The sequence below is a fragment of the Alligator mississippiensis genome, chromosome 1, assembly GCF_030867095.1.
Source record: "Alligator mississippiensis isolate rAllMis1 chromosome 1, rAllMis1, whole genome shotgun sequence".
Classification (NCBI taxonomy): Eukaryota; Metazoa; Chordata; order Crocodylia; family Alligatoridae; genus Alligator; species Alligator mississippiensis.
In genome coordinates this window covers 186,698,380-186,724,471 of record NC_081824.1, presented here as the reverse complement: position 1 = coordinate 186,724,471, position 26,092 = coordinate 186,698,380, and the positions used below count along the sequence as shown (strand labels likewise).

The window sequence follows — 26,092 nt, the reverse complement described above, 5'->3', positions numbered from 1 at the left end:
GAAGCCATGCAGAGCCCAGCAAAACATGAATAATCAAGATGACCATCTGCAGAAGTTTACTGTGAACAGTGTCTCATTTTGACATGTTTATGGGTGGAAGTTAACAAGGAGCCAGAGCAAGAGAACTACTAATTTTATACTCACAATATTGTACTTATTAAAGCCTATACATCCAAAAGCAAGATCAAAACATAGCAGTTAATGCACACAATTCTCATGAATATATTTTTCCTCCACAAACTACTAGGTTGTTTGAAACTTGGTGGTTCTTGCTTGGAATGTTTATAAACAGGCCCCAGTTTAAGTCTTTTTTCTGTAGTATCCTCTGGTAGTACAGAACCTTAAGTCTCAGTGACGCCTCCTTGACTTCTTTGTGCCCCTACATGGGCCAATGCGTCTCCACAGCCACCCCATTCTGATACAGCATGGGGGCACTGGCTTTTCCAATAATTATGGCTGGGAGGCCACAAATGTATCCCCATGCCACCTCTCATTGATTCTTGTGCCCTATGAACATTTTCTGCACAGACTACTTTTGGCTTAGTTTCTGATGATGACACCCTAGATGTGTATTGCTACAAATTTGTACTTGTTGCTACTATGGGGACATCTTCAAGAATAAGATCTACTGATCAAACACAGTATGGTTTGGATAGTTTATATCTGAAGTAATAATATAACATAAAATATCTACTCGATTCCAGTGAGAAGGTAGGAATTAGGTTTACACGTTACTGTCCTTGATAGATTCAGTAAATGTTTTCTAGGGCTGTGCAAAGCTTCAGGTGCTGATTCGATTTGGAGGAGATTCAGCCTGATTCGGCAGCTGAATCTCTGAATCCAAATCAAATCAGGAAACCAATAAAAAGGTCTGAATTGATTTGGAAAAGATTCACAGAAAGATTCAGAGATTCGGCAATTTGGGCAGTCTCCACTCACCGCCAGAGGGAGCTGAACCTGAGTTCCATGCCAGTAAGTAGGAGGCGGTGAGGGGGGAGGGGACCATGGGGGGATCCTCAGGAGGCCCCATCCTCTGCCTGCTCCTCCAGTCCTGCTGAGTACCCCCTGACCCCGCCCACTCTCCCAGCCCCATCAATGGCTGTCTTGCCCAGCCCGTGTCCCAGCTCTTTAAAAAAAAATAAAGGCCTGCATTCATTGGCTTCTGCCATGTGGTGGGTGGTGATTTCCACTGCCCCCCACTGCCCTGCGCTGCATGGGGGGCTCTGCCACGAGCCCCCATCCCTTGCCCGCTCTCCCAGCCCTGTCAATGGCTGCCCCACCTGGCCCCAGAAAAAAAAGAAAAAAAAAAGAAGAAAAAAAATCCAACATATTTTATAAGAACTCTTCTCTTCCCTGTAATACCTGCTAACTATACAGAATAGACATTGGTCTTAAGAGACTTTTTGGGGTTTGTTTTTTTTTAAATGAAGCCCACTGTACATCAGTCGTACATAACAACATCTTTCACTTGAATCACTTCCTATTATCATTTATGTCATATAATTGAAGGGGAAAACTGTGCTACATTATAAAACATTTATGGCAACAGTTTATACATTAGATCTTCATTTCTTTTAGGAGACATGTTAATTATGTTTTATGTTGGAATGGACTTTATTTTACAGCTAATTTTGATTATTTGCCAAAACTGTTTTGTTTACTTACCTAATGAATCTACTTTCTCTTCTTCTTTCTCCCATGAACAACAATGTTAAATGATTTTTGTTAAAAACAAATTTAACTCAGGTGACCTCACATTACTTCCCTCAAAATACTGAACTCTTTGAGTCCAGGGAAAAATGCTGACTCTTTGAAAGCTTCAGTGAGGTGGCAAAAGCGAAACAAGAAAAAAAAGTAAAGTGCCTACAGCACCTGGTACTGAATTCCCAGACTGATTTCCAACCAGGTACTAAATAGGCTTAACACCAACTGGCATCTGCAATGAAGCAAATATTGGTGCATTTTGACAGATGCAGCGATAAGCAGAAGTGGTGTTTTATTTTTTAATTTACGCATGCTAGTCAGTGTAATAGGGGACTGACGATATATTTTTGAGAGTAAATTCACCACAAAAGATAATTTGGGTTCTTGCTTTAAATACCAAATGCATTAAAATGAATGTCTACCCATATGTTGTATATTTTTCACATCTCCAATTCCAACAGTCTAATTTTATTTTTTATTTTACTTTATTCCTTGTCCATCCCAACACAGACCAGTAAGTTTCAGAGAGAAAGGTGCAATTCTCAGAAGTCATCAGTCAAGTAATTTTTTTAAATTAACTGGTGCTCAAAATCAATTAAATAAGTGCCATTCTCCACCCATCCTATCACTGCTCCATAATTTCTTTACTGAGTGACTATAGTCGCAAAAACCATGAATTTACCAAATGTCAATGTTCTATTCAATAAGTTCAACCTTTCTGTCTGTGGGGCTAGATAGGCAGTGCTCAGTCCCTCCATGAGACAGATCCAGCCAGTGAACCCAATCCAGCACCCAAAGTGGGGTGCCATCTGGCCCCATGAAGGGCAGTTGAGGGCAGCCCAGCCCCATTCCAACTGTGCAGGGAAAGAGGGCTTGGTTTAGTCTCAATCAGGCCTAGTGGTGGGTGGTGGAGGGGGCATAACTTGGACCCAATACAGCCCCATAGGAGGAGACATAGCCTGACCTCACAGGAGGAAGGGGGCATGGCCTACCCCCACTCTGACTAGGTGGTGTGGCCCAGCCATGTGACATGGCCTGGCTCCCAACCAGCTAGTCTAGCTCCATGGAAAGAAGGGACTTGGCCTGGCCCCAATGCAGCCATGCATAGGGAAGGGAGTATGGCCCAACCCTGATCTGCCCATGTGAGGGAGGGTCATGGCCTGGCTCTGTTCCATCATGTGGGGCTTGGGATTTTGGCAGTAGGGTGGGGTGGTAGTATTAACTGCCAACTGCTCCCCTGTCACCAAAAATTCCTGATCCATGGGGAACCTCATTCCAGATTCCAATGCTCCGCAGGCCTACCATGGGCCAGAGGTTGAGCACTCCTGTTCCTGCTCAATGATAACATGAAAATAAATTGTGTTAGATGTTTGAACATCTAAAATATGATAAAATTCACAGATAACCTTTTGGAAATCACTAATGCAGAAGTCAAATGTGGGCTCCTACATGTACAGGCAACCCCTGCTTAATGCTTTTAATTGGTTCTGGGAAAACTGAGTGTTAAGCAAAACGATGTTAAGCAAAACTCATTTCCCCATAGGCATGAATGTAAATAGAAATAATTGGTGACTGCTGCTTCTTATCGTAGCTTCTCACCATCACTGATGCCTCTCCCCACCCCTCCACCTCCCTGCTGGCCGCTCCATGTGCCAGCCCATGTCTGTGTTCCTGCCAGCTCTGGCACCACAGGGCCCCGCACTCACTGCTTCTCTCTACCACCACTTCTCCAGCCCCATGTGCCAGCCCACAGCCCATGTTCTTGCTGGCTCCGGCACTCTGGCAGGGTCCCCGCACTCACGCCTGCCCCCCACTTGCTGCTTCTTGCTGCCGCCACTTCTCCCCACTTCCCCTGCTCCTGCTGCCCTGCCCTGGGCCCCTGCTGGAGCGTATCCACTCACTGCCACTCACCACTTCTTGCCGCTGCTGCTGCTTCACTGAGTGTTATAGCAAAACCGGCTCAGCGCTAAGTGAAATTAGGTATTAATTTTAAATGAGCACTATAGCAAAATAGCGCTAAGTGAAACCGCATTAAGTGGGGGTTGCCTGTGTTTGGCAGCCCCATAATAAAAGAGCACACCAAATTATGTGATTCCATCTGAACATGAACTTGGAAATGAATTGTGTCAGACAGCTACCTGCTAAAAGCATCCGTAGAGCAGATAATATCTATTCATACCTAGGAAGTTGGAGACAGTTGACAGAGTCAGGTTTTTCTAGAGATGCATTGTTATCCATGCCAAAAATACTGCAGTTTCTAGCAAAATACTGCCAATCTTCCCAGCTTAAATCATTTCTCCTTTTTCTTTGGATTCTGATTGCTTGAGGCTGTGGGTTAAAGAACTGGAGTATGATATAAAACACCTACAAATAAATAGCAAAATACAGACCTGGAATTAGTAGTGCTTCAGCTGCATACTTACAGGAATACAAATATTAAATACATGGTTTTTTTCCCATATATGGTCATGTCACTCATTTCACAATCTATACAACATTCTTGCAGGTTGAAATAAAAAATATCACACACCAAAACATCTATTATTTCCTGTATCTCCTACCAGTTTAAGAGTGAAATGAAAACTTCTTTGTTAAACAGGGTCTCAGGTCCTTCAGGCATTATTACAGAGTCACTTGCTAGAGGCTGGAATCATTCCTTCGCAACTGATCTTCATAACTTCCTGAGGCCTACTTGAAATTATGACTTACTTGTATAGTCTATGATGTTAACAATATTTTGGCCAAAATATAAAGGAATAATTTGTGTTTCCAAACGGGCACTGGGTAGCTGTTTTTGTATTGTTTTGCTTTTTTTGTTCTTGCTGTTTTGAAGTCCATCTATTTTATCACTTCCCCCTGCCTTTGGTTAGGAACCACATCAAATACCTTTGACTCAAAAGGGATTCTCACATACCATATTGTTGCATAAGCAATGGTGACGAGCATCCCCATACATAAGTTATAGATCAATTGAGCCTTATTATTTCACAGATAATTAAATGACTTTTAAATAAAGAAAATGTCTTACACACTGTTTAGCATCTATCCTCATATTATTCTCCTTTTCACATACCCCTAATAGACACAACTCATTAAAAGCTGGTGAGAAGAAGCTTTACAAATATTAAACCCAGGGACAGATTCACTTCTGCAGGGGCCATGAGCACAATTTACAATGCCTGCTTCTGTGGAACCAGTTCATCCACAGAGAAGGCCAAGCCCTTGCCTACAGAAGACAGTAATCTATGAAGGGAAACAATATGCTCCAATCAGAACTCAAGCTGGTCAAGACCCCAGTTTGCCTGTCCTCACACCTATCTGATATTAGATAACCTCTTCTTATCAGGATCTAGGGCAGTAAGCAGCTTACTTGAGTGGTAAGGTACTTGTCTGCATGATCCTGGCTGCCAGTGGCATACCTACCCCCAGCTGGCCCCAGCTGCATACATAAATGTGGCTTCCTGAAAGAGTTCTTCCAGTGCCCAGCAAGGAACCTAACAGGACACACGTCTCTCTGGATAGACTTGGGTTTCTGATATCTCATTCTTAGTTTCCAGGTTCATTTCTTTGATTCCAAGTTTCCCAGTTGCTGTGTCCTGCCTGTCTATTTCTACATTTTACTTGACCCCTTGTGCTCCAGTTTCCTAGGTTCTTGACCCCTTGTGCTCCAGTTTCCCAGGTCTTTGAATCCTTGTGCTCCAGACTTCCTTGTCAGATCCTTTACCCCTGTGCTCTATACTCCAGTTCAAACGCCTGTCCATCGCTCACACTGTGGTCCTGTACTGCTATAGCTGCTGACTCTGGACCTCTTGGCTAGTGATGCTGTTCTGGATCCTATCTCCTGTTCCTGACCCTACCTGGCTCATGGTTCTGCCTAGGGTGATCACTTACATTCTGGTCCCTTATAGACCTTGGTCTCTGAGCCACCCGCTCTGATCACTTGACTATAAGGGAGATGTTTTCCCCCAGACTTTGTATGTTCCTGATCCCTTGGGTTGTAATCCCCTGGGATCAAGCCCTGACTCCCTAGATCCCAGTTTTACCCCTGCCACTTCTGTAGACTTCACTACCCAGTTTCATGTGCCAGACAAAGCAGGTTGTACACAGTTTTCACTGCTATACACTCCTGAGTAGATATTTTACTGTACCTGGCTTTCAGTCCTGAATGTGTGAAATGGGCTTTTTGAGTTTCACCCGAAATTAAGACTAAAAATTACAACAGCAATGGAAAATCAACATTTAGTTTATAAACCATAGGAATTGCAATACTGAAAAAGAACATTGGTGCACTTGGCCCAATACACTGTCTCTAACACTAGCCAAGGCAAAAACATAATATACTTTGTCACTTTTTACAGTGCTATATCTAGGAAAGGGAAAATTTCCCAGCCCCTTAAATGCTGGGTTGACATCTCAAAGCACAGTTTTTGAATGTATCTGCAATTCTAATACAATGCACTGTAATCCTCTTCCTAGCTTTTCTTTAACATAATCAGCACACATTGGCTGAATTCTATTCTTATGCACCAGTCATAACAAAGCAAAACATCATCTCCTCATTACCTGATATTGTCCATTTTGTAAATCTATTGTGATGATAACACCACGGTTCAGATGTGTTACATTAGTAAATACAGAAGAAATCCAAGAGGTCCCAATATCATCATCATTGATATAATGCAGAGGATGGGCATCTGGGTTCAGCCTCAGCACTCTGTCATTGGTTGTATCATCTGCACCATTAGGGATGCAATATCTTGGAACCAAAGGGTGAACACGAGGATGACTGTTAGGACAGTGGCACTCTGACTGTGTATGCAGGTGAGGAAATTTTCCAGAGAATACCTCCAAAATGTCCCTGCCACAGCACATATAAAAATTAAATTAGGTATTTTTAATTATATCAAATTAAAGAAACAATGAATGGTATTGTGTGTATTTAAGATTATAGATTAAACGCAAGTCCCGGCATTAATCAACACAACAAATGTGATCAAAACAGAACATCATTAAAAGTTTTCTGTTGCAACAGTATGTCCGACACTGCTTACTAATCTTTCCTCAAAACTGACAGCTCTGACATATTATCTGTAATTTTTATTTTGTTAGTCCACTTGTATTTTCTGAGAAGACGTCCAATTTTCCAGATATAATTTTGCACTCTCAAAAAACATCAGTAAACTTTTTCAGAAGTGATCACTAATTTTTGGATGCCTGATGCCATTGTTGCTCAAATGAACCCAAAGGAACAGATCCTATTCCATCTACTGAGCATGTAAGCAGACTTAAAGACTTAAGTGCAATTCTGTTCCACCCTGTTCAAGCCCCTGAAAAATCCATTCATATATCTACTTTTGTAAGACACCATCATCTTACCCTCAAAAATGAGTCATGAAAAAGCAGAAAGGAGGTGAAGGACCCACCTATTTTTGTGGATCTTCCACAAAACTTACACCCACAAAACTGGATGCAAAGCAGATTTCCAGCTGTGAGAAATGAGAACAAGCTGGATAGGGAAGCTATGGAAACCTCTCTTGGTCCTGGTTTTCAAAAAGAGGCTGGATGAGCCTCTGTCTGAGATGGTTTAGGAGCAATGAATCCTGTATTTGAATAGAGGGTTGGACTAGATAACCCCTGAGGTCCCTCCCAACTCTGTAATCCTATGCCTTAAAATAAAGCCCTTCAATTTCTAAACTATGCTCATTTGACAAAATCAAATCTATGTTTTACTTTGTGGGATATAGCAAGAATTGCCCTAGGAGAATATATAGCTTGTGTATTTAGGACAGAACTGGGTAGATCTGTAACTAAGAACTCCATTTTGTAAAATGCTTTGAGTATGCCTATGCTTGTCTGAGAGTAGCTTATTATAATGTATTTCAAATAGCTGCCATATTCAGAAAGAATGTTTGACACCTTGTTGAATGATTATCACTAAGAATCCACTGAGACTATAGTGTGCAACCATCAGCTTTCATTGTCTCTCAACTGCTGTCCCACTTTCATGAAACAAGGGTTTTTGTGCTGACAGGCCTGCATGAATGGAGCAGGACTGGCCTTTCGTCATGAAACACATGGCAGAGATGCAGATGTTGCTGTGGGTGGCATGCTAACCATTGCCACGTGTAAGGCAGGCATTTAGAAAAGAGTGGATGCTGTTGATCCTGAAATGCTGACAAACTTCAAACTCATTAACAGGATGAACTCAGACAAGAGAAGAGCAAATACATATACTGTACCATATATATACTGTATGCGTATTATATCAGTGATTCGGCCACAGACACAGTTTTAAATGTTTTTTCTACGTACCTCAAGGTACCAGGTGGCTCATGAATGCTCCAATGGTGGGGTGGATGGAACATCCCACAGAAGCATGGGGGGAGGGGGAGGTGCAGTCCTGCATGCTCAGCAGTGAACCTGGAAGTGGACTGGAACTACTTCCAGTCCACTTCCGGGTCTGCCAGGGAGCGCATTGGGCCCCACCCCTGCGCCCCTCCTCCAGCTCAGCAATCAGCCATGGGGGGGTACTTCAGGTGCCTCCCCAGACCCAGGAGGCACCAGTCACCAAACCAGGGAGGTACAGTGGAGGCCAGAAGTGCTTCTGGTCCACTTCTGGGTCTGTTGCCGAATGCACTGGGGACTCCCCCATGCTCCTGTTGCCTCACCATTCGTCTCACCTTTCCAGCACTGATGAGCCGCCTGGTGCTTTGAGTTATGTAGAAAAAACATTTAAAAGCTGTGTCTATGTCTGAATCTCCAAATCTTTCCAAATTGGGGCCAAATTTCTGCCAAATCAAATTGGGGACCGAAGCTTCGCATAGATCCAATATATGGTATTGATATAAATATTGAGAAACTTTACTCTTCTGAGCACTCGAGTTGGGGCTGGGAGGAGGTGGGGTGGACCGTACTACTGATATCAGTACTACGGTCCACCCCACCTCCTCCCAAAACTAACTTCAGGGCTTAGAAGAATAAAGTTTCTTCATATCTGTACTAAACAATTCCTTTAGCTGATCTTATATTCATTGTTTCCCTGCCACGTTATTTCTGAAGAAGTGAAACTAGAAGCCTGAAGCACTGAGAGCCTCAGTGAAACCTTGGCAGAACTTAGGACTCAGACACTGATTTCAGGATCCAGGGCAGGTAAGGGGTACTTCATATTGCAAAAAGAAGGGTATCAGACAAGAAGGCTGAGTTCAGGAACACATCCCACAATCCTGGAGCTAGAATCTGTGCCTAGATAGTGCCAAGATCTAATTGACTTGGAAGAAGCGAGTCCCAGAGATTAGTTTTATTGTCCAAAGACGTTACTGTCTATACTGAAAGGTACTAGGGCAGCAGGTAATAGTGCTAACACACAAACAGCAAAGATACCACAGAGTTACTATCTATTGTTAGGAGTCACTGCCTATATTTAAGCAACATTCAAATGTTCAATTGATTTCTAACGCTGCACCCTGGACTTACATCACTTCAAGTCTAGATAGGGAAAAGCCCTATTTGAATCCATAACCAGTGAGCTACACCACCAAATACACACATTGTCTAAACAAGATTATGGAAAAGCCATGTATTTTGGTGGAACAAATGTATCATTGTTACATATTCTCTCCATTTCTGATCACACACCTATATTTTTCAAGAATAAAGTTTGTTTACCTGTTTGTAAGTGCCACTTGGTACCATCGAAAATCTTGCATCCTTCCAACAAACTGTTCTAAACCTATGAAAATATATTATAAATAATCTAAATCATCAACCAGAAGGCAGTGCTGCACTGCATGAGAGCACCTTTAATTCAGCACACCATGATCTCTCTTGCACAATTACCTCTCCTGAATGAAACCATCTTGGACCTGGACAAAACTATAGAGGGCACTGACTTAATTTTTTTGATAAAAAAGAATGATTTATAATAACTTTATAGGAACATTTTGTACCCATCTCTTTTCTGATTAGAGAGGAGGCACAAGGATCGGCTCATTAGACAGAAGTAATGAGCCAGCCCATGTGCCACCTCTAATTAGAGAAGAGATACAGTAGGTACAACTGTACCTATCAATTTATACAATAAAGATAAAAGGATTTTTTTAAAATATATATATCCCTTTCCTTGTTGTACCCTTAAGCTTTCTAGTACTGAAAAATCAGAATGACAACAAAAGAGAGTTCCAGAGTTAAAAAAAAAAAATCAAGATATATAATGACTTTTGTTGGTTGTCCAGAAACAAAACAACTCTGTTAATGCTATATGAAGTTATATTTAGGAGTTAGCTCCAAATTACTGGGTGTTCTGAATCAGTGGTACTCATCCTTTTCATATCTGCTGAGCCAATTCATCAAACAGATTTGTAGAGAGCCACAAAACAACAACACCCTGAAGTTGAGCTGCACTGTTTCTGCCATGCTGCAAGATGTGCATGATTCTGAACAAAGATGTGTACTCTTTAAGTGAACCAGGGAGCGCTGAGGGACTCCAGCCTCCACAGTGAATGACATGACCTTTTGGAAGAAGGCAAAGGAATATTAAGAATCAGGAATATCAAGTTCTATTCATGTTTGTAGAGCAGTGGAGCCTTTTGGCCCCACAGGTCAAATGAGTTCTTACACTACAGGGAGTCCCCAGTAGCTATAGCAGGTATAGCCAGCTCCCATGGGCCAGATTAGACCCCATGTCCTAGGATCAGGCCACACACTAAGATCTAGATCAGGGGTAGGCAATGTTTTTTGGCAAAAAACCATGTCTACCTTGGAAGGTGCCAGAGTGCCAACATGCTGGAGCCCTGAGCAGCTGTTTGCAGCCTCCCGGCTGCAGCTGGCCCATGGAGCCTGATCTGCTTGCAGCAGGGCTTACAGCAGAGTGTGCAGCCTCCTAGCCACCTGCTGAGAGAAGCCTGGGCTCCATGGCTGGCAGCAGCTGCTTAGAGCCCGGGCTGGCGGTGGTGTGCCAAGCAAAATGGCCTTGCTCGGCACACACACACGCATGCCAGGGATTACTGATCCCTGTTCTAGACCGTGCTATCCCTACCCAGGCCTGTATGCTGGGATCGGGGCCCTTGGATCCACACTGCCTCAGCCCAGTCCCACGTGTGGGGATCGGGGCTCCATGCAACCTATGCCTAGCCCCACGCCACTTTGCACACCAGATCTAGTAGGCAGGGTCATGGCCAGAATGACTTGTCACTACGGGAAGTCCTGCTGGCCAGATGACAAGGCACTGGGGGCCAGATCTGGCCCACAGGCTAAGACTTGAGCACCCCTGTATAGAGAATAATGTTGATTAGGGACTACAAACTCCCCAAGTAAGCAAGAAGTTTGGGCATGTTTATTCTGAAAGGAGACAAGGGAGAGTTGCTATTTTAAAGACCCAGCTTCTGGATAGTGGTGGAGCACTACCTACCTGTGGTAGTCTTCCTGACCATTAACCAGTATACTCTCCTGATCTGCCAATTTTTTGAAGAACGTCAGCTACTAATACACAATATTTCTGTCATGAAGCGGCATGCCTGGCTTTCAGTATGCATTACGAGACTAAAAATTGACTTACACATTCTCTTTTTTAGACACACATTAAGCATGTGATAGTCTGAATGCACAGCTTCACAATATGAAAATGCTATGGGATTTACCACTGAAGCTTTGCCCAACTTGCAATGCACCATCAACAACAGGGTCAGCAATTTGTCCACGAAGTATTCTTGTATCAAAAGCTGTGTTGTCATCTTCCACACCATTTATGAAGAAACTGATCCTGGTGTGGTGCACCTATAGGGATACATAGAAAGGGGCAAATAAGTATTCTTCATAAAGAACCTAGTTGCATCTAGTATTAATTGCTCATTAACAACCATTTTGCACTAAGAGCAGCAGATATTTTTTGTCTTGGTGTGTATTACAACTACTGGCCCCTTTTCCACATTCACTGAATGATCCTCAGAATAGTTATCTGAATAACCTGAATGTGGGTGCATCTACATGTGTGCTTTACTGTGGACCTTACCAATAAGCTCCTGCAGTAAAGCATCACTGTCTACACATGCACCTGTATTAGGGCACAGTAAATTAATTAACTCCGCTGTAGGATAGCACTGTCCAGGACAAGCTTTTTCCTACAGCAAAGTAGTTATGTATGCCAAAAAAAATGTATACAGGCACATGCCTGCTGGTTACCCCTCACTGGAGCACCCTCATGCCCCAGCCTCATGCCCCTCTACAGCATGTTGAGCCAGGGCAGAACAGCCCCGGGCTGGTAGGCTGACCTGGGCCCCTGCCAGCCTGAGGCTGCTCCACCCTGGCTCAAAATGCTGCAGTCCCAGGCTTACATGTAAATGTTGCGCCCAGGAGCAATAAACTGGTGCAAACTGCACCAGAGTTTATTTCTTTGCCCTAACTGCATGTGTAGATGCACCCTGTTCGTCAGAAAGAAAATACTATAGTGGTGAAATGGGACAGCAATCTACAACAGAGGCAGATTCAGAGATGTGTTTGACTAAATCAAGGAAATGCAGAGTCAAGGCTTTTTATCCATTCCCATTTGAGACTATTAACACTTCAGTCTGAGATCAGGACTTCAGACCATAATCCTAGTTGTATTTCTCCCCTTGACAGAGAGGACATTTCAGCACATCATTCTCAGAACGTTGAGTAAATAAGAATAAGAATATAGTATACATCTAAGAATCCCAAAGCATGTTACAAACATTATTTATATCACGTGATACTCTTGGTATATATGTATTATTCCCTTTTTAAATTCCTTTAAAGAGAGAGAGAGAGACTTCTGTTAGATTTAGTAACAAAGTACAGAATTTACATTTAAACTTTCTCTTATCACTTCCAGACAGAGTGACTGAGTGTGCATGAATAAGTTACATGCATGAATAAGTGTTTGTGTGACTGGAGCCCTCACTTATCTCCTTCACTTAAGTCCTTCTGCACCAGGACTCTGGCAAAAGCTTTGGGGAAATTAGTGCTCCTTCTGTGTAAAGTTACAGTCCATTCCAAGTAAAATATATTGGATTCCTGGATGTATTTTTGCTTTATCACCATAGTGATCTGACACACAGTGAATTGATGTACCTGTGGGGATTCACCATGCTATGGTCAGTCTGGACTGTTTTCAAATTTGCTTATCACAAATAATTATGCCTGATTTTGAAACAGATGGCCAAATTGAGGGAGGAAAAGGCAGTAGCACCAGGATGCTGGTTACAACTGATTTCTGCAGCCTCAAGTAGAAATAAGGGTAGTCTGAGAATTCTTCTATGTAGTGCCATCTAATGTGGGCCTCACAAAGCTGTCTATCAGGATAGTGTAGTCATCTGCAGCACATTCCAAGAAGGCCTCTGGCACAGATACCATGTGCTTCATCACTTCTCAACATACTCTTTTTTAAAGGGGCAGCAGCAAGAAATGTAGGAGCTGGGTATACCTGCTACAGCTACTGGGGAATGAGTTCCTGTACCGTAAGAACCTCCTGGGTGCAAACAAGCATTTTTGGGATCTGGCTCGATCTAGGTGGCTTAATTTAAGCTGCCTCAATGTGAGTCAGGGTTGCTGCATGCAAGCCTTCGCTGCTGGCCAGGACGAGGTGCAGGCAGCAGAATGCAAGTAGGTTGGGGTACAGTAGAGTAGGCAGGTTCAAAGTGGGTAGCAAGTCTGTAGGGACTGCTGGTGGGTCCATGGGGGGGTGCTGTCTGGCACGGAGGTGGGGTTCAGTTGGAGGGAGGTAAAAATAGCCCAACCAGGGTCAGGAGGTAAAAACAACACAGCCTCGGGGCCATGGAGAGTGGCTGAGCTTTCCAAGCCCTGGGGTTATGCTGTGAATGCATGCAAGTGTTCGTTAGACCAGATTAACCCTTGCTAGATTGAGTTAACCCTATGCCAATCTCAAATTAGTTCTTTGACGAGAACCAACTTTATATGGGGCACGCCATTGTTAAAGAGACCTAAGCCCTGCAAATGCTTACACATCCTGGCATTTAGATCACCCTAACCTTGGTTAAGGCAATCTAATGTAATGCTTGTACATACACTTTGTTAGGAATATGCAGTCGGTCTACACTACAGAGAAGTGTTTTCTCTTCATGTCTTTTTTTCCTGCCAATTCATTTTAAATTTAAGCTAACATCCAGAGAAATAGTAGTAGGAGTCTCCTAGCCCTACTAATTCATAAGATACTGAGCTCTTACAAGGTATTCTTTGTGTCAGGAATATTCTTGAGTTTAGGCATTATGAAATTAGAAAGGATCAATAATGCATAGCTAGCTTTCAGGTTTTGATTTTATGGAGGTCAGAATTTTCATCTGAAAAAAATGGCAAAATGCATGAAATAAAAATAAATACATTTCATCCTCCATGCCTTATAATCAGATTTCCTGAGCTTAATTAAACAAATTAAACACAACTCATTCTAAATTTACAACCTCTCTGTTTACTAGGCTAACAGATATAAAAAACTTATCATTGAAAACTTCATCACTTATGCAGCTGATTTACTTGCAAAAACATTCAAACCTGAAATTACTGTGTTTAACAATATTTAGCTTGCATCAGGTTTCAATTAACAGTTTGGTGAGCTTCAGAATTTGAAACATTATTTCATTGTTGCCAGTTATAGAATATTATTTCCATCTTGCAGAAACAGGTAATCATGAACTTAAATGGATGCTTGGTGAATCACTTCTGTAGGTAGAGGCCAAGAGAAGCCAGAGTGCTCTATCCTGCCTTGATATCCACTCTAATCAAATCAAATAGGGCCAGAATAATTGCATCCCTAAGAATACTGGATGTGCAAGGACAAACAAAAGGCTTATAAGCCAGAGTAATTTGGTGCAAAAGGAGGGCTAGAACCTGAAATATACATTTTGAAAATTAGTGTAAATGTTTAAAATGCTATTCCATCAATAAAGCCTTGCAAATTCTGGCCAAAATAAACAGCCACAATTATCTGTAAATCTAAGATTGAATGATTATCAGCAGTGCTTCAGCCCTCAAGATTCTATTAGTATTTAAAGTACCAAAATATGAAAAAAGTAGAAAATTAATTTTACAAAGAATCTAGTGTCCATAAGTTACACATAAAATAATATATATTCTTAGTTACATTATTATTTTCAGATGCAGTCCATATTTGTCAAATTTAGACAAGAGAATTTGTCCATCTACCACACACACACACACACTCTGAAGGTTATCATCATAATTAGTAGCCCAGGATTGTTCAGAAAGTTGATCTTGCATAAGGGTTTACCCACAATAAGTATCTTTGTTTTCTTTTTAAGTTAGCTTTTTTGGTTGACACATCAATGACCCAGACACAAGATTTTATTTCATTTTAATTCAAAGCCTTTTTAAACATCTGATGCCCTGTTCACAAAAGCCTGTGAGTACCGCATGTATAGGATGGTTGCATTGCATTTTTTTTTGCATCACATTTTTTACAGCCTGTTACTGTCATTTGGTGTTTGACTGTTATCATTATAAAAGATACAGGCTTTTCTACTTTGTTATTTGTAGCATTATCTCATGTTTTACAACATCTTTGCACTACATGCAGGCACATGAAATATAACTAGCAAAAAGTTCTCAGTGGTATTAATGCATAAAAAAGAATGTGGTTCCATCTCTACTGTCTTTACCCAGCCAAAAGCTGATGAACAGCCAATTTTCCTTTATCACATTAGCACAGCCATGAGGGAAACACATTTGTTCTAGTCAGCTACACTAAAGATACTATTACCAATCTAACATATACATGTTTTATATCAGCAGTATTCTCAGAGTATGAGGGAGCCAACAATATATTAACACTAGCATGACAGTTTATTTAAGAAAAGAAAATTGTCTCTGTAGAGGGACAGAAGTTAGAAATGTATGGCTAAAGCTCAGTGTCACTGGTCTAATAAAGGTAATAATTCTTAAGCTTTCTTTATAGCAGGTAACACTCCTGTGACAGCTCTGTCATATCATTCAAATAAAAATGTTGTCTTTTACAAGTTTAAGTGCACCTTTATTTTTAGTCAGAAACAAAGTCTGTTTTTTGATTTTCTCTCTTCACTGTATAGCATCAGCCCTTGGAGTTCAGAATTGGCCCACTCACTCCCATCAACTCATTACAAATTTGCTCTCTTATACCATTATAGTTACACTAAGAGCCCAATTCTGCACACTCCTTAGCACTGAAAAGTATGTTATCTTCCCAGGTTCCTATTAAAATCAACGAAACTATTAATGAAATAACATTGGCCGAATTGGGCTCTAAATGATCAGATATTTTTACTTGTTGAAAATAGGTGATTAATGGCAATCTTAAATCGCTTTCCAGCTTTTCCCCATCCCCACCCCCAATCTCTTTATATTAAATAGGATTTAGAATAGTTGGGTTTAATATAGCACATCCCCAAGGTAGCCCTAAGCACTTTACAATGCTGAATTGGATATCAGTAGTGCAGTGACTGTGTAAGGCAAAGGCAGCAGTCATTATGCATTTGGCAGTAGCTCAATGTAATGATCCCCCTGCTGGTTATTAAAGGGGGTATGAATATCTGACATGGGAGGAAATTGTAGGAGGGAAACCATGTGTAGTATGAAAAATCCCAGTGGCTCTCCAGTGTGGGAGGAGGGGAATGTTTCAAAGTTTGGTGTCAGTGTAGACCAAGCTAAATAAGACAGAAGCTTGGCACTGAATTGGCTGTTTGATGTGGTTATTTAAGGTCTCCTGCCCATTAGCATTAAATTACACATAAAACCGTGAAACTAAAAGATCTATTTTACTGGTAGCTGGCCAGGACAACAGGATTATCCCTAGATTCTCTTTATTAATAAAGTTCTACGAGATCCTTAATTTCCCCCAAGAGAGTAATGAGAGATGAAAGAAAGAGTGTAGCTTCATGGTTTTACAGAGCACAGGACCAGGAGCCTGGAATGCTAGTATAATCCTAGCTCTGACATAGTCTCCTTCTGTGCTTCCCCATCTGTCAAATACTTACTAAATCACCTCAGTAGGTGGTTGTCAGGATTACTTAGTGACTGAGGTAGATTCACCCTTGGTCTGGGCTAGCTCCTACCACTGCAGAATTGGTCTTTGTATCTAAGTGGGTGAAAAGTCCAGTTGGAGGGAATCAGCAGTGGTTTAAGATGTACATAATCTCTCCTCTCTTCCATGGGTTGTAAGCATTCAACACAGCCTCAACAAAGATGGGTGATGCCATCCAGTGACATAGGGGATAAGCTCATTTAAATGCATCCCTACTAGTCTCTACTCATGCGGGGGGTGGAATTTACTGAAGCTCAGCAGCTTGAATACTACATCAAGAAAGCTCAAAAGAACAGTTAGCAGTATGGCCATATTCTTTCCTCAGGTAAATTCATCATGGAGACAATATGTTGGATTGGTGTGAAGGACAAGGTACAGACATTACAGTATAATGTCTTACCAGCAAAAGTGATCAGAAACTGGTCTATATCTGTAATAGAACGGCACACGGATTGGTTTAAAAATAGTGAAACCCAGTCTAAGATTTGCCTTCCTCCCACCCCAAAAGTCGAGTGGCAAATGTGTGTTCTGTTCACTACTGATCTAGATCCAAACTACACTGCTTACAGAAAATCGTGTAACAGATTGATTCTGCCTTGGACTTTTTGAATGCCTGTACCTAGCCAAGAAGTGCAATGAAGACTAAATCTAGCTCAGCATTTTTAAAATTACCTATACAGTGCCTAATAAATTATAAATATTTATTTCATTTGAAGGTCAGTAATTCTTAGGTCCCATCCACACAGCCAATATGAGTAAACATAACAAAAGTTCTGATGTTTGGGTTGAATTTAGAAGAGCTATAACTTAGGATAGTCTAACACACATGGACAATTGACAGAAGCACATCATTCTATAACTACTTTTTAATCAAAGCCTTCTCCTGGACTACACCAATTTGCATAGCAACTAGGAAAGGCCCCAACCAAGTTTAATAATGGTTGTTTTGGCAGGATAGATGGATTCTAACAATACACCATCTGTCAAGTCTTGCACTGCAGTGCCAGGTTAAGTTACAACAGTAATAAGAATACATGGACTTCAGGAACTTCAATGTGCTCAAAAAAGATAAGTAATTATTGTCCCAGTTTTGTGGATGTGAAAATGGTGTGGAAAATGTTGCGAATTTGGCAAAGCCAGTCAAGTGAGTGTGTGTCAGAATAAGTAAAAGAACCCAAGCACACTGACACTTAGGCATATGAATAAGACTAAACTCCACTGTAAAGAAAACTGAATCCAGACTTTTGGTCCAGAAAAAGCAATGCTGACTGTACTCAGTGATACCACAGAGCACTGCATATATGTGATATATAACATATATTGTTATTGTAGGTATTGATGTACCTAAATCAAAACTTCCTGGCACCCTAACTGCTATTAATCAATCATAGACAATGGGAAACACTTTTTCAAGAAGCAAGCAGTTATACTTCTGGTCTCTCTATGCTACTGTTTCTCAAACTGAAAAGTGCATATCCCTGGAGATGTGAGCTTCTAGAGCTTATATTCTCTGTTTCAGTACCTAGTACCAGAAGAAAATCTTATTAATAATTAACAGACATTTTAAGACTAGTTAAAATATGCTTCTTTTACTCATTAAAATACATTTTTATTTGCTCTTCTCTCGACACAGTACCTAGCTTCTGTAGGATGCACTTTTAATTCTAATGTTTCACCTCACTAGTGGTGAAATACCATTAGTGGTAAGTACTCTTACAAGTAGATGACATTGCCTAATAAGACTGGTGTGGAAACAAGATGAGCATATATCAGGAAAGAAGATTTTTTTCAATAAGGAGAACTTAGTATACAGGAAGAGAAAAAGAAAACTTTTTCATCCAGTCAGGCCAAATTATATCAAGCTTGGCTTATTTGGCCTAACCATCAACTTGTAGCTGAACAGTTCAGTAACATGCACATGTACACTAGTAACAAAAGCTGCCCACCGTGAATCAGCATTGCTCACTTCAGAAGGCCTTGGGTGATTAGGACAGCAGAGACTGAAAACTGCAGAGTCCCAATGAAGGCCCATAATTCCTCTTTGGGTAACCAATGGGAGGGGAAAGAACAATCTCCTTCTGCTATGTACTCTCTCCAATCAGGATACACAAACAGCACTCCAGTAGGCCCACAGCAGGCTAACTTTGGCAGGGAAAAATGAGCTGCAAACCCACCTGCTGCTTGGCAGTACAAGGCAGTGAAAGGAGTCATTATGAATATTGGATGTTCACAAGCACTAAAAATTAAAAACCTGTTTATCTGTCAAATAAGAAGAGGAAGCTATTGCTTTCCCCTCCAACAATGTCAAACATAAATACATTCTACATTCATACAGTCTCTCAGAGACAGAATACTCTTCAAGTTAATTTAGTTTACCTTTAAATAGCTCTGAATTACAGGCCTTCGGATTCTTTAGGAATGGCAATACACTTAATAAAAATGTATATTCATACAGCACTGAGGATTTAAAAGTACATTTGAAAAGTAATAGGCTGAGTCATACAACTCACTTGAGAGGTGGAAACATTGTTACTCATTTCACAGGTATGTAAACTGAGGCATACAGGATAGGGACAGAAATTACACATAAACCAGTATAAGTGGGTGCCTATACGTGAGCGTGGAGGCTGCTCTGATGCACTGGGATTCCAGCACATCTGAGCAGACCCGATTAATCCAGTCTGCTGGAGTGTGGCAATTGCCGTGTTCCGGCAGCCTCCTATGTCTTGTATATCGGTGTCCCCACATGTAAAAATGTCGGCGGGGTGCTTGAACTAAAACTTGTCTAACAAGCTTTAGTTCAAGAGACCCCACTGCCATTTTCAAGCATGGGGATCCTGATACAGAAGACCTGGCGCTGCCTTAATTAGAGCGGTTTTCAGAGCTGCTGTAGTTAAAGCTCTGCCATCCCCCGTCACCCTCCACTCCCAGAGCATGTGTAAAAGTGCCCAGTGTTTGGAAACTGGTTCAAATCCATCACACAACAGAAGTTCAGTACACATAAACTGCTTTTAAAATGGTCAAAACTGGTTTAAGATAAGCCTGGATGGATGTAGTATCAGACTTAACTGATATAGGTTAAAACAGTTAATTGAACTTCTGTCCCAGATCCCCTCTGGATTCAAGTTAACTCACAGTTGACCAGTTCTTTGCACCTCCCCCACAACTCCCCCCCCCCCCCAGGATGGGCAGGATAGCCTTGGCCCAAGCTGTTTGAGCAGGAAGTCATGTTCTAGCACCCCCGGGCTTCTGGCCTGGGCCACTGCAGGCATGTGGCTGCATTTCTGGAAACAAGTGTGAATGTCTGTTCACTTGTTTATCAGTTTAATCTACACAGTTTAGACTACCCTGCAAAGATTGAATTGATTCAGCCTCAGTCTTTTTGACTGTCTGTACTTAGCCACAAAGGAAAGGGCCAATTCTGACCTCTATTCTGCTACCTTCACTGAAGGCAGTGGAATTGCTCTGAAATACTCTGGTGTAAATAAGCTCAGTTTGGCTCTAAGTGACTTGCCATCTCCCACTTTCAAATCAGTAGACAATAGTCCCTTTCTTAGTCCATAATTTATTTTGATATGGTTCTCTACAGAGGCATTTCCTAAACATGGCCTTTTCATGATCTCAAATATTTTTCACATGTTACTGCCCCTTTCTCGCTTTCCTGTTCTATCTCCCCTGATCCTACCCCCTCAAATGCATCGCAGGTACTGGGCACTCTCAGTGTGCTCATGATACAGAATTGGAAAGTGTATTAAGACATGTTTTCCAAGGTGAAAAAACAGATTAAGTTTGTAACCGAAATGACAGGTCTATGGCTTCCTTGAATACTTTAATAGAGACAACAAATCAACAGTGGTCACTGATAACAACAGATGAAAGAGTATACAATAGATGGCGAAGAAAATTAGTGATGTTCTTACAATTCTCTAATCAGAAAACTCAGGTGTAAAAATCCCTCTCACCTTCAATATATCTAAACATCCTAGTTTTTCCTACCCATGGGAAGATATATGGCATATTTTACCTTTGGCATTGCACATGGCTCTATATCACCTCATCTTCTGTAAAAGCAGCTACTGAACACAGGTATAAAAGGTAATAAAAATATTATAATGACCATATCAAAAGCTATTGTTATGTACTTAGATGTTTTCTCACAAAACTGCTAGGAGTATAGAAAAAGTGCATTTGCCTACCTTTCATGTGGGTTTTAATTTTTGTTTTAATTTGTGAGTGAATTTTGTGCTCAGAAGGTAAAAGGTTAAGGGCACAAACTTGAACAACACAAAGTGGGCAAATACAATTTGCGCTCTCACAAACTTCTCCCAATGCACTGCAATCTCTGTCTTCAAATCTTATGCAATTCTTTCTTTCCTGACTAGGAACTGCAGCGCACATTGAATTTTGCCAGACTGCATAGCAGTTTTATCATATTAGAATAAGAGAATAGAAAAAGACCAAATTCATTTCCACCTGTGACCAGGACCACATTAACCCAAGCAAAGCCCACTGACCCTAAAATTTTGTACCCTTTGCATATTATGAATTCTTGAGCTCCAATCTGCCACTAATGTGATGCATCAAAAACAGCTGAGATCATCCTGCCACACTTCAATCCTTTTTTTTTTTTTTTTTTACACTGAGTCAGCTGCCTAATTTACATCTTTTCTATAAGGCCAACCTCTCTTTCTCCAAGACTTTGTTTTTCTGATTCTGACTACTTTTTGCTACTTATTTTTTTCCTTCCAGTATCACTCACTCATGCTTACTCCTATATTGTATAACTCTATTCATATTTTATTTCTTCCCTCTCTTTTTCTTCTTTTTCCCTTCTTCTTTTAGACAGTCTTCCCCCTTTTATCCCAAATTCAGGGGAGGTTACTGGGAGCAGAGGCCAGAGCCCATCAGGACTTACATTACCTCACAAACTTACACAGGTGAGAGAGATAAGGAAGGCTATATCCTGCAATTCTTGCAATGCTCTGAGTAAAATATGTATTAAGGCCTCTGACCTTATTCTGATCCCTTATTATAATCACCCTAGCTGTCACCTTGGGGGTGTTGTAGAAGTTATAGGGTTGGGAACATTAAGCCCTAGAGCAGGCTTGTCCAACATACAGCCCACAGGCCACCATGCGGCCCTCCAAGCTGTTTTCTGAGGCCCAAGGTGCTGCGATGGGAAACGGAAGTAAACACTGTACTTTCGTTTCGGGGGGGGGCGGGGGTGATGTAATACCAATTCCTGTGAGGTCTTTGAATATGGCTCACCAGCCCACTGGGTGATAAAAAGTTCATGATCCGGCCCCACCTTCAAAAAGGTTGGACACCCCTGTCCTAAAGCTTCAAGATCCCTGCTCCACAACAACTCCATTACATCTTACCTTTATCCACCCCAAAATACCCTGCATTACCCCCCATACTAGATCAAATCATCACAAGTATGTAGCCTGTAAACACCACCATCAAAGGCTTATCACCTCTTACAACCACATAAAAAAGGACTTTGTCTAAAGCAAGTTAAAAACTCTACTTAAGTAGATTAGCCAGGAACACTGAACAATATACCAGTGATAACATTATAGTCAGGGATTTTAGAACAGGATTTTTGTGTGTGCCAATATTCCTCCGTGTTTGCTTTCTAAGACAAAACTTGCAACCTCAGTGACTGAAACAGTATGCATTTTAGTATTTTGCTCTTTGCATTTTAATTTTTATTTGGATGAAAACTGAGACAACAAAGAGGGAACTGGCAGTTCTAAGCCTTGGCAAGAGATAATGAATTTATGTAGCAAACATATGAGAACAAGAAACACGTCACTTTTAACATAAAAGAGTCTCTCTGCATATGTCATGACAAATTTGTCTGGGCCCTTGTTCTCAGACAGACAAAAAAGATGTAAATGCCATGTTAACAGGGCGAGAATCAAAGAATGACGTCCAGGAGGACAAGCCAGATCAGATAATTTATCTACATAATACTTGACAGACCAATGGCAACTTCTAAGCCAGTAATGCAACTTGCTGATGAGTCTGCCAAGGCACCTCATGCTCTTTCAGCTGGAAATCATATCTTCTGGAGCCTCAAATGTACTTACTTTTATATACTCACTGTAAAAAAGGGAAAAGAAATGCCACCTCACAGTCACCATGGGGTCTTGAACAGTTCCAAGATTGTTTGCCCATTTTAAATATAGAAAATATGCATTCAATAATGCACTTATTTTAAGCTACCGCAACCTTACCTATAGGAAAACCGAAACATTATGTTTCAAACTCTATTTCAATATTCATGGTGAAAACTTGCAATACAAGGTAGCTGTCAAAAACAAGGAGAAAATTGAAAGAAAAAAATAAACCTAAAGTCCATTCAGTATTTGTTCAGAAAAGCTCCAGTATCCGGGGCTTTAGGCAAAATGGAATTTTGCAGGAACAAAATCTGGACTTAATTCTCCTTCCACTGAAACTAGTGTGAGTTCTGACATTCAGATCAACAGAAACAAAACAAGACCAGCCTTTCAGTTGACATTGAAATGAAATCAAAGCTCATTTGTCCTAAAGTGCTATTTTGTATCTAAACCCCGCCCAATGTACAATATCACAACTACTTGCCACTCTGATCAAACAATAAAACATGACCTGGAGGAGTGAAGGCTGCATGTGGCAGTTTTGAATATCATATAGGTTAAACAGACAACACACAAACTTTCCAAACTTTCAGATTATTAAAAGATAATATTTATGTAAAGTTATGAACAAGGGAAAACAGTGTGCTCAGGCAATATGTCATGAGAGGGCTAAACTTCTCTCTAAAGGAAGGGATTAGCATTAAGCAGACGTGACGTTTGCATAATGAAGCAGTTTGATATAATTCAGGAGTTTAATTCTACTTCAGCATCAAGTTCCATAAATTGAATTGCAATATATCTATGTTTACCATAAGTAGGTTCAGCTCTATCTAAACCTATGAATGTTTTAACCCAGACTCTTGTATTTTCATGTTTAAAAAATTATAAGGAAAAAATGGTGAAAACATTTTATTTAAAAAATTAAGAGATTCGGGGAATGTGCATGTAAATTTGAGATACATGCACATGTAAAGATGTATAATGATTCAAGACGTAGTCATGTTGCAGTCCTGCACAGCCTCAACTTTTTATTCAGCTCGCAAGATCTGAGAACTTGTGTGTAGAATATATTTGCAGACTAGCACACTGGTTGTGTACCAGGAAAATAAGTCAAAAAAGTCTCTCTCTCTCTTTTTCTCTTTTCCACTTTGATTTGTTTTCATCCTCAAACTCCTTTACTGCTTCTACTCTCCTTGTTACATTTTGACAATTGCTTTTCAAGGAGTCCCTAATAAAAACTCCTTGATCAGATGGCTTCTGAAATTAAAATTGCCTAACTGGGAAAATGCACCTTTTTTAATATTGAAATTGAATCATTACAACATTCTGTCGAGAGATAACAAGTGGACTGACTAGAACTTCAGCTGTGAATTTATTTAAATGTAGACATACACATGCAGTATTAGGAAGGTAAAAACAGGATATGAAATAAACATTAGGCATCAACTCTAAGCTCACTGTCAAGAGTACACCAAGGCTTCTAACCACAGAGTTCAGCTGAAGGTAACTATCTGTCAAATGTAATCTGTGCAAGTGAATATGCTTAAGCTGGTGCTATGAATCAACCAAAATTGCTTTGGTCTTATTGACATTCAATTGCAAGAAGTTGCAGCTCATCCAGTCCAATAGACAGTCTGACAACACCAAGAGTGCTTCTGTGACAGAAAGCTTTAAATATAGATGCAACTATCATCACAATACACATGGAACTAAACTTTATGATCCCTCATACCATCTTCAAAAATTGGTTAGTCTGTCATCATCTGGCCAACATGCCATAAGACCTCATAGTCTTACTCTGTCCTTTGCCAATTCCTGCAGTTAAATTATTATGACTTTAAAAAGGGATATAGATTGATTGACAGTAAAAGACCATTTGATCCATTTGTACTGTCCCCTTTCCGTTTCTCTCTCAAATCAACCTCTCCTTTGTTATAGTAATCATTACTATAAACAAAGTGCTAGATTTAAATTCATTTAAACTACTTGTTCAGGCTTCAACTACCAATTAAGGGCCCTATCCTCAGCTGACACAAACTACCGTCTTTGGTTGAAGCTATGCAATTTATACTGCCAAAGAACTGCCCCTAACAGCATTCCATTCATTTTATTCACAACAGATGGTTTTTGTATCTTAGATAACAATTTCTGATAAGGCACGTGCACAAGGTGGATGTCAGAGAGAAAAGAGTCTCACAAGCCAGGTCCCAGGAGAAAATCTAATCCAGATTCAGTTTATACTGCAAAACTACCTCAGTTGTATATGCTCATTGACTTTGAAAATAAGCCTACCATGCCAGTGCCAGTTGCTGCAGTGAACTGCTGCCATATCTTGCTAAAAATCTGCATGCTGTCCCCACTCTCTCTGCAGTGTTACATGAATCTGTCTACCCTGAGCAGCGCCTACATCTTCAGTCTTCCCCTAAGCAGATTTTGAGTTATCTCTGAGTTGTAAGTGCAGAAAACAAGTTGGGGGAGCGATACAACAAACGTATGACCTGGAACTATGTTGGGAGGGGAGAGGCAGAATAATAAAATACTTGGACACAAGCAGAGACCTGCATCTTCATTCACACTTCACCATACTGGCTGTGGCTATGGCCTGACTAAGTGCAGGACTGCAATGCATTGGGATACAGAGGCTTGAGGAAGAAATCTCAGGTTCCCTGCTGAGTGACAGAACTGTCATAAACAGAGGAGCTAGGGAGGATAAAGGAAAAGGAAAAGGACTGGTAAAGAACACGAAGCATAGGGTCGGGAGGGGCAAGCCATCTCTTTGCCTTTCCTTATTTTGCCTCAGGCCCATATCAGCCTTTCCCTTTTTTGACTTAACTGGGATGAATTTTAATTGCACTTTCTGTATGTGTTTCATACACTGCATACTTTCCACTTGTGTGGAGTGGATTTCCCATTCATCACAGGGTTGCTGGCAAAAATCCCAGGAGCATTTTGCTTTCTTTCAAAGTTAGCTTTACTAAAATCAATAACTTTGGGGCTGTTTCCTCCATCTAGTAATACCCTCATGTACGTTTCAAATCTGGTGATTTTATGATCACTTGATCCTGCCTGTTTCTCATCTCCATATATAGATCAACATTCATATTCGCTCCCAGGATGCTATGCAGAATATTCTCACTGCATAGGCTACTTAAGAAGATAAAGGCAACAATCTTGCACTACTAGTGAAAGTGTGCTCTCTCTGGCAGTTTTAACACGGTCA

The 26,092-nt window shown here is 40.9% G+C and overlaps 1 protein-coding gene across 1 annotated transcript in view; it reads right to left on the bottom strand.

The window, feature by feature from the left end:
* USH2A (usherin) overlaps window positions 1-26,092 on the bottom strand; it is a 642,051-nt gene that overhangs the window by 592,758 nt on the left and 23,201 nt on the right. Inside the window, exons 3-6 of the mRNA XM_059717779.1 lie at window positions 11,340-11,475; window positions 9,370-9,433; window positions 6,268-6,562; window positions 3,884-4,068 (exon numbers count right to left, since the gene is read on the bottom strand). Coding sequence (XP_059573762.1) covers window positions 3,884-4,068; window positions 6,268-6,562; window positions 9,370-9,433; window positions 11,340-11,475 — 680 coding nt within the window. The remainder of the gene's footprint in view (window positions 1-3,883; window positions 4,069-6,267; window positions 6,563-9,369; window positions 9,434-11,339; window positions 11,476-26,092) is intronic.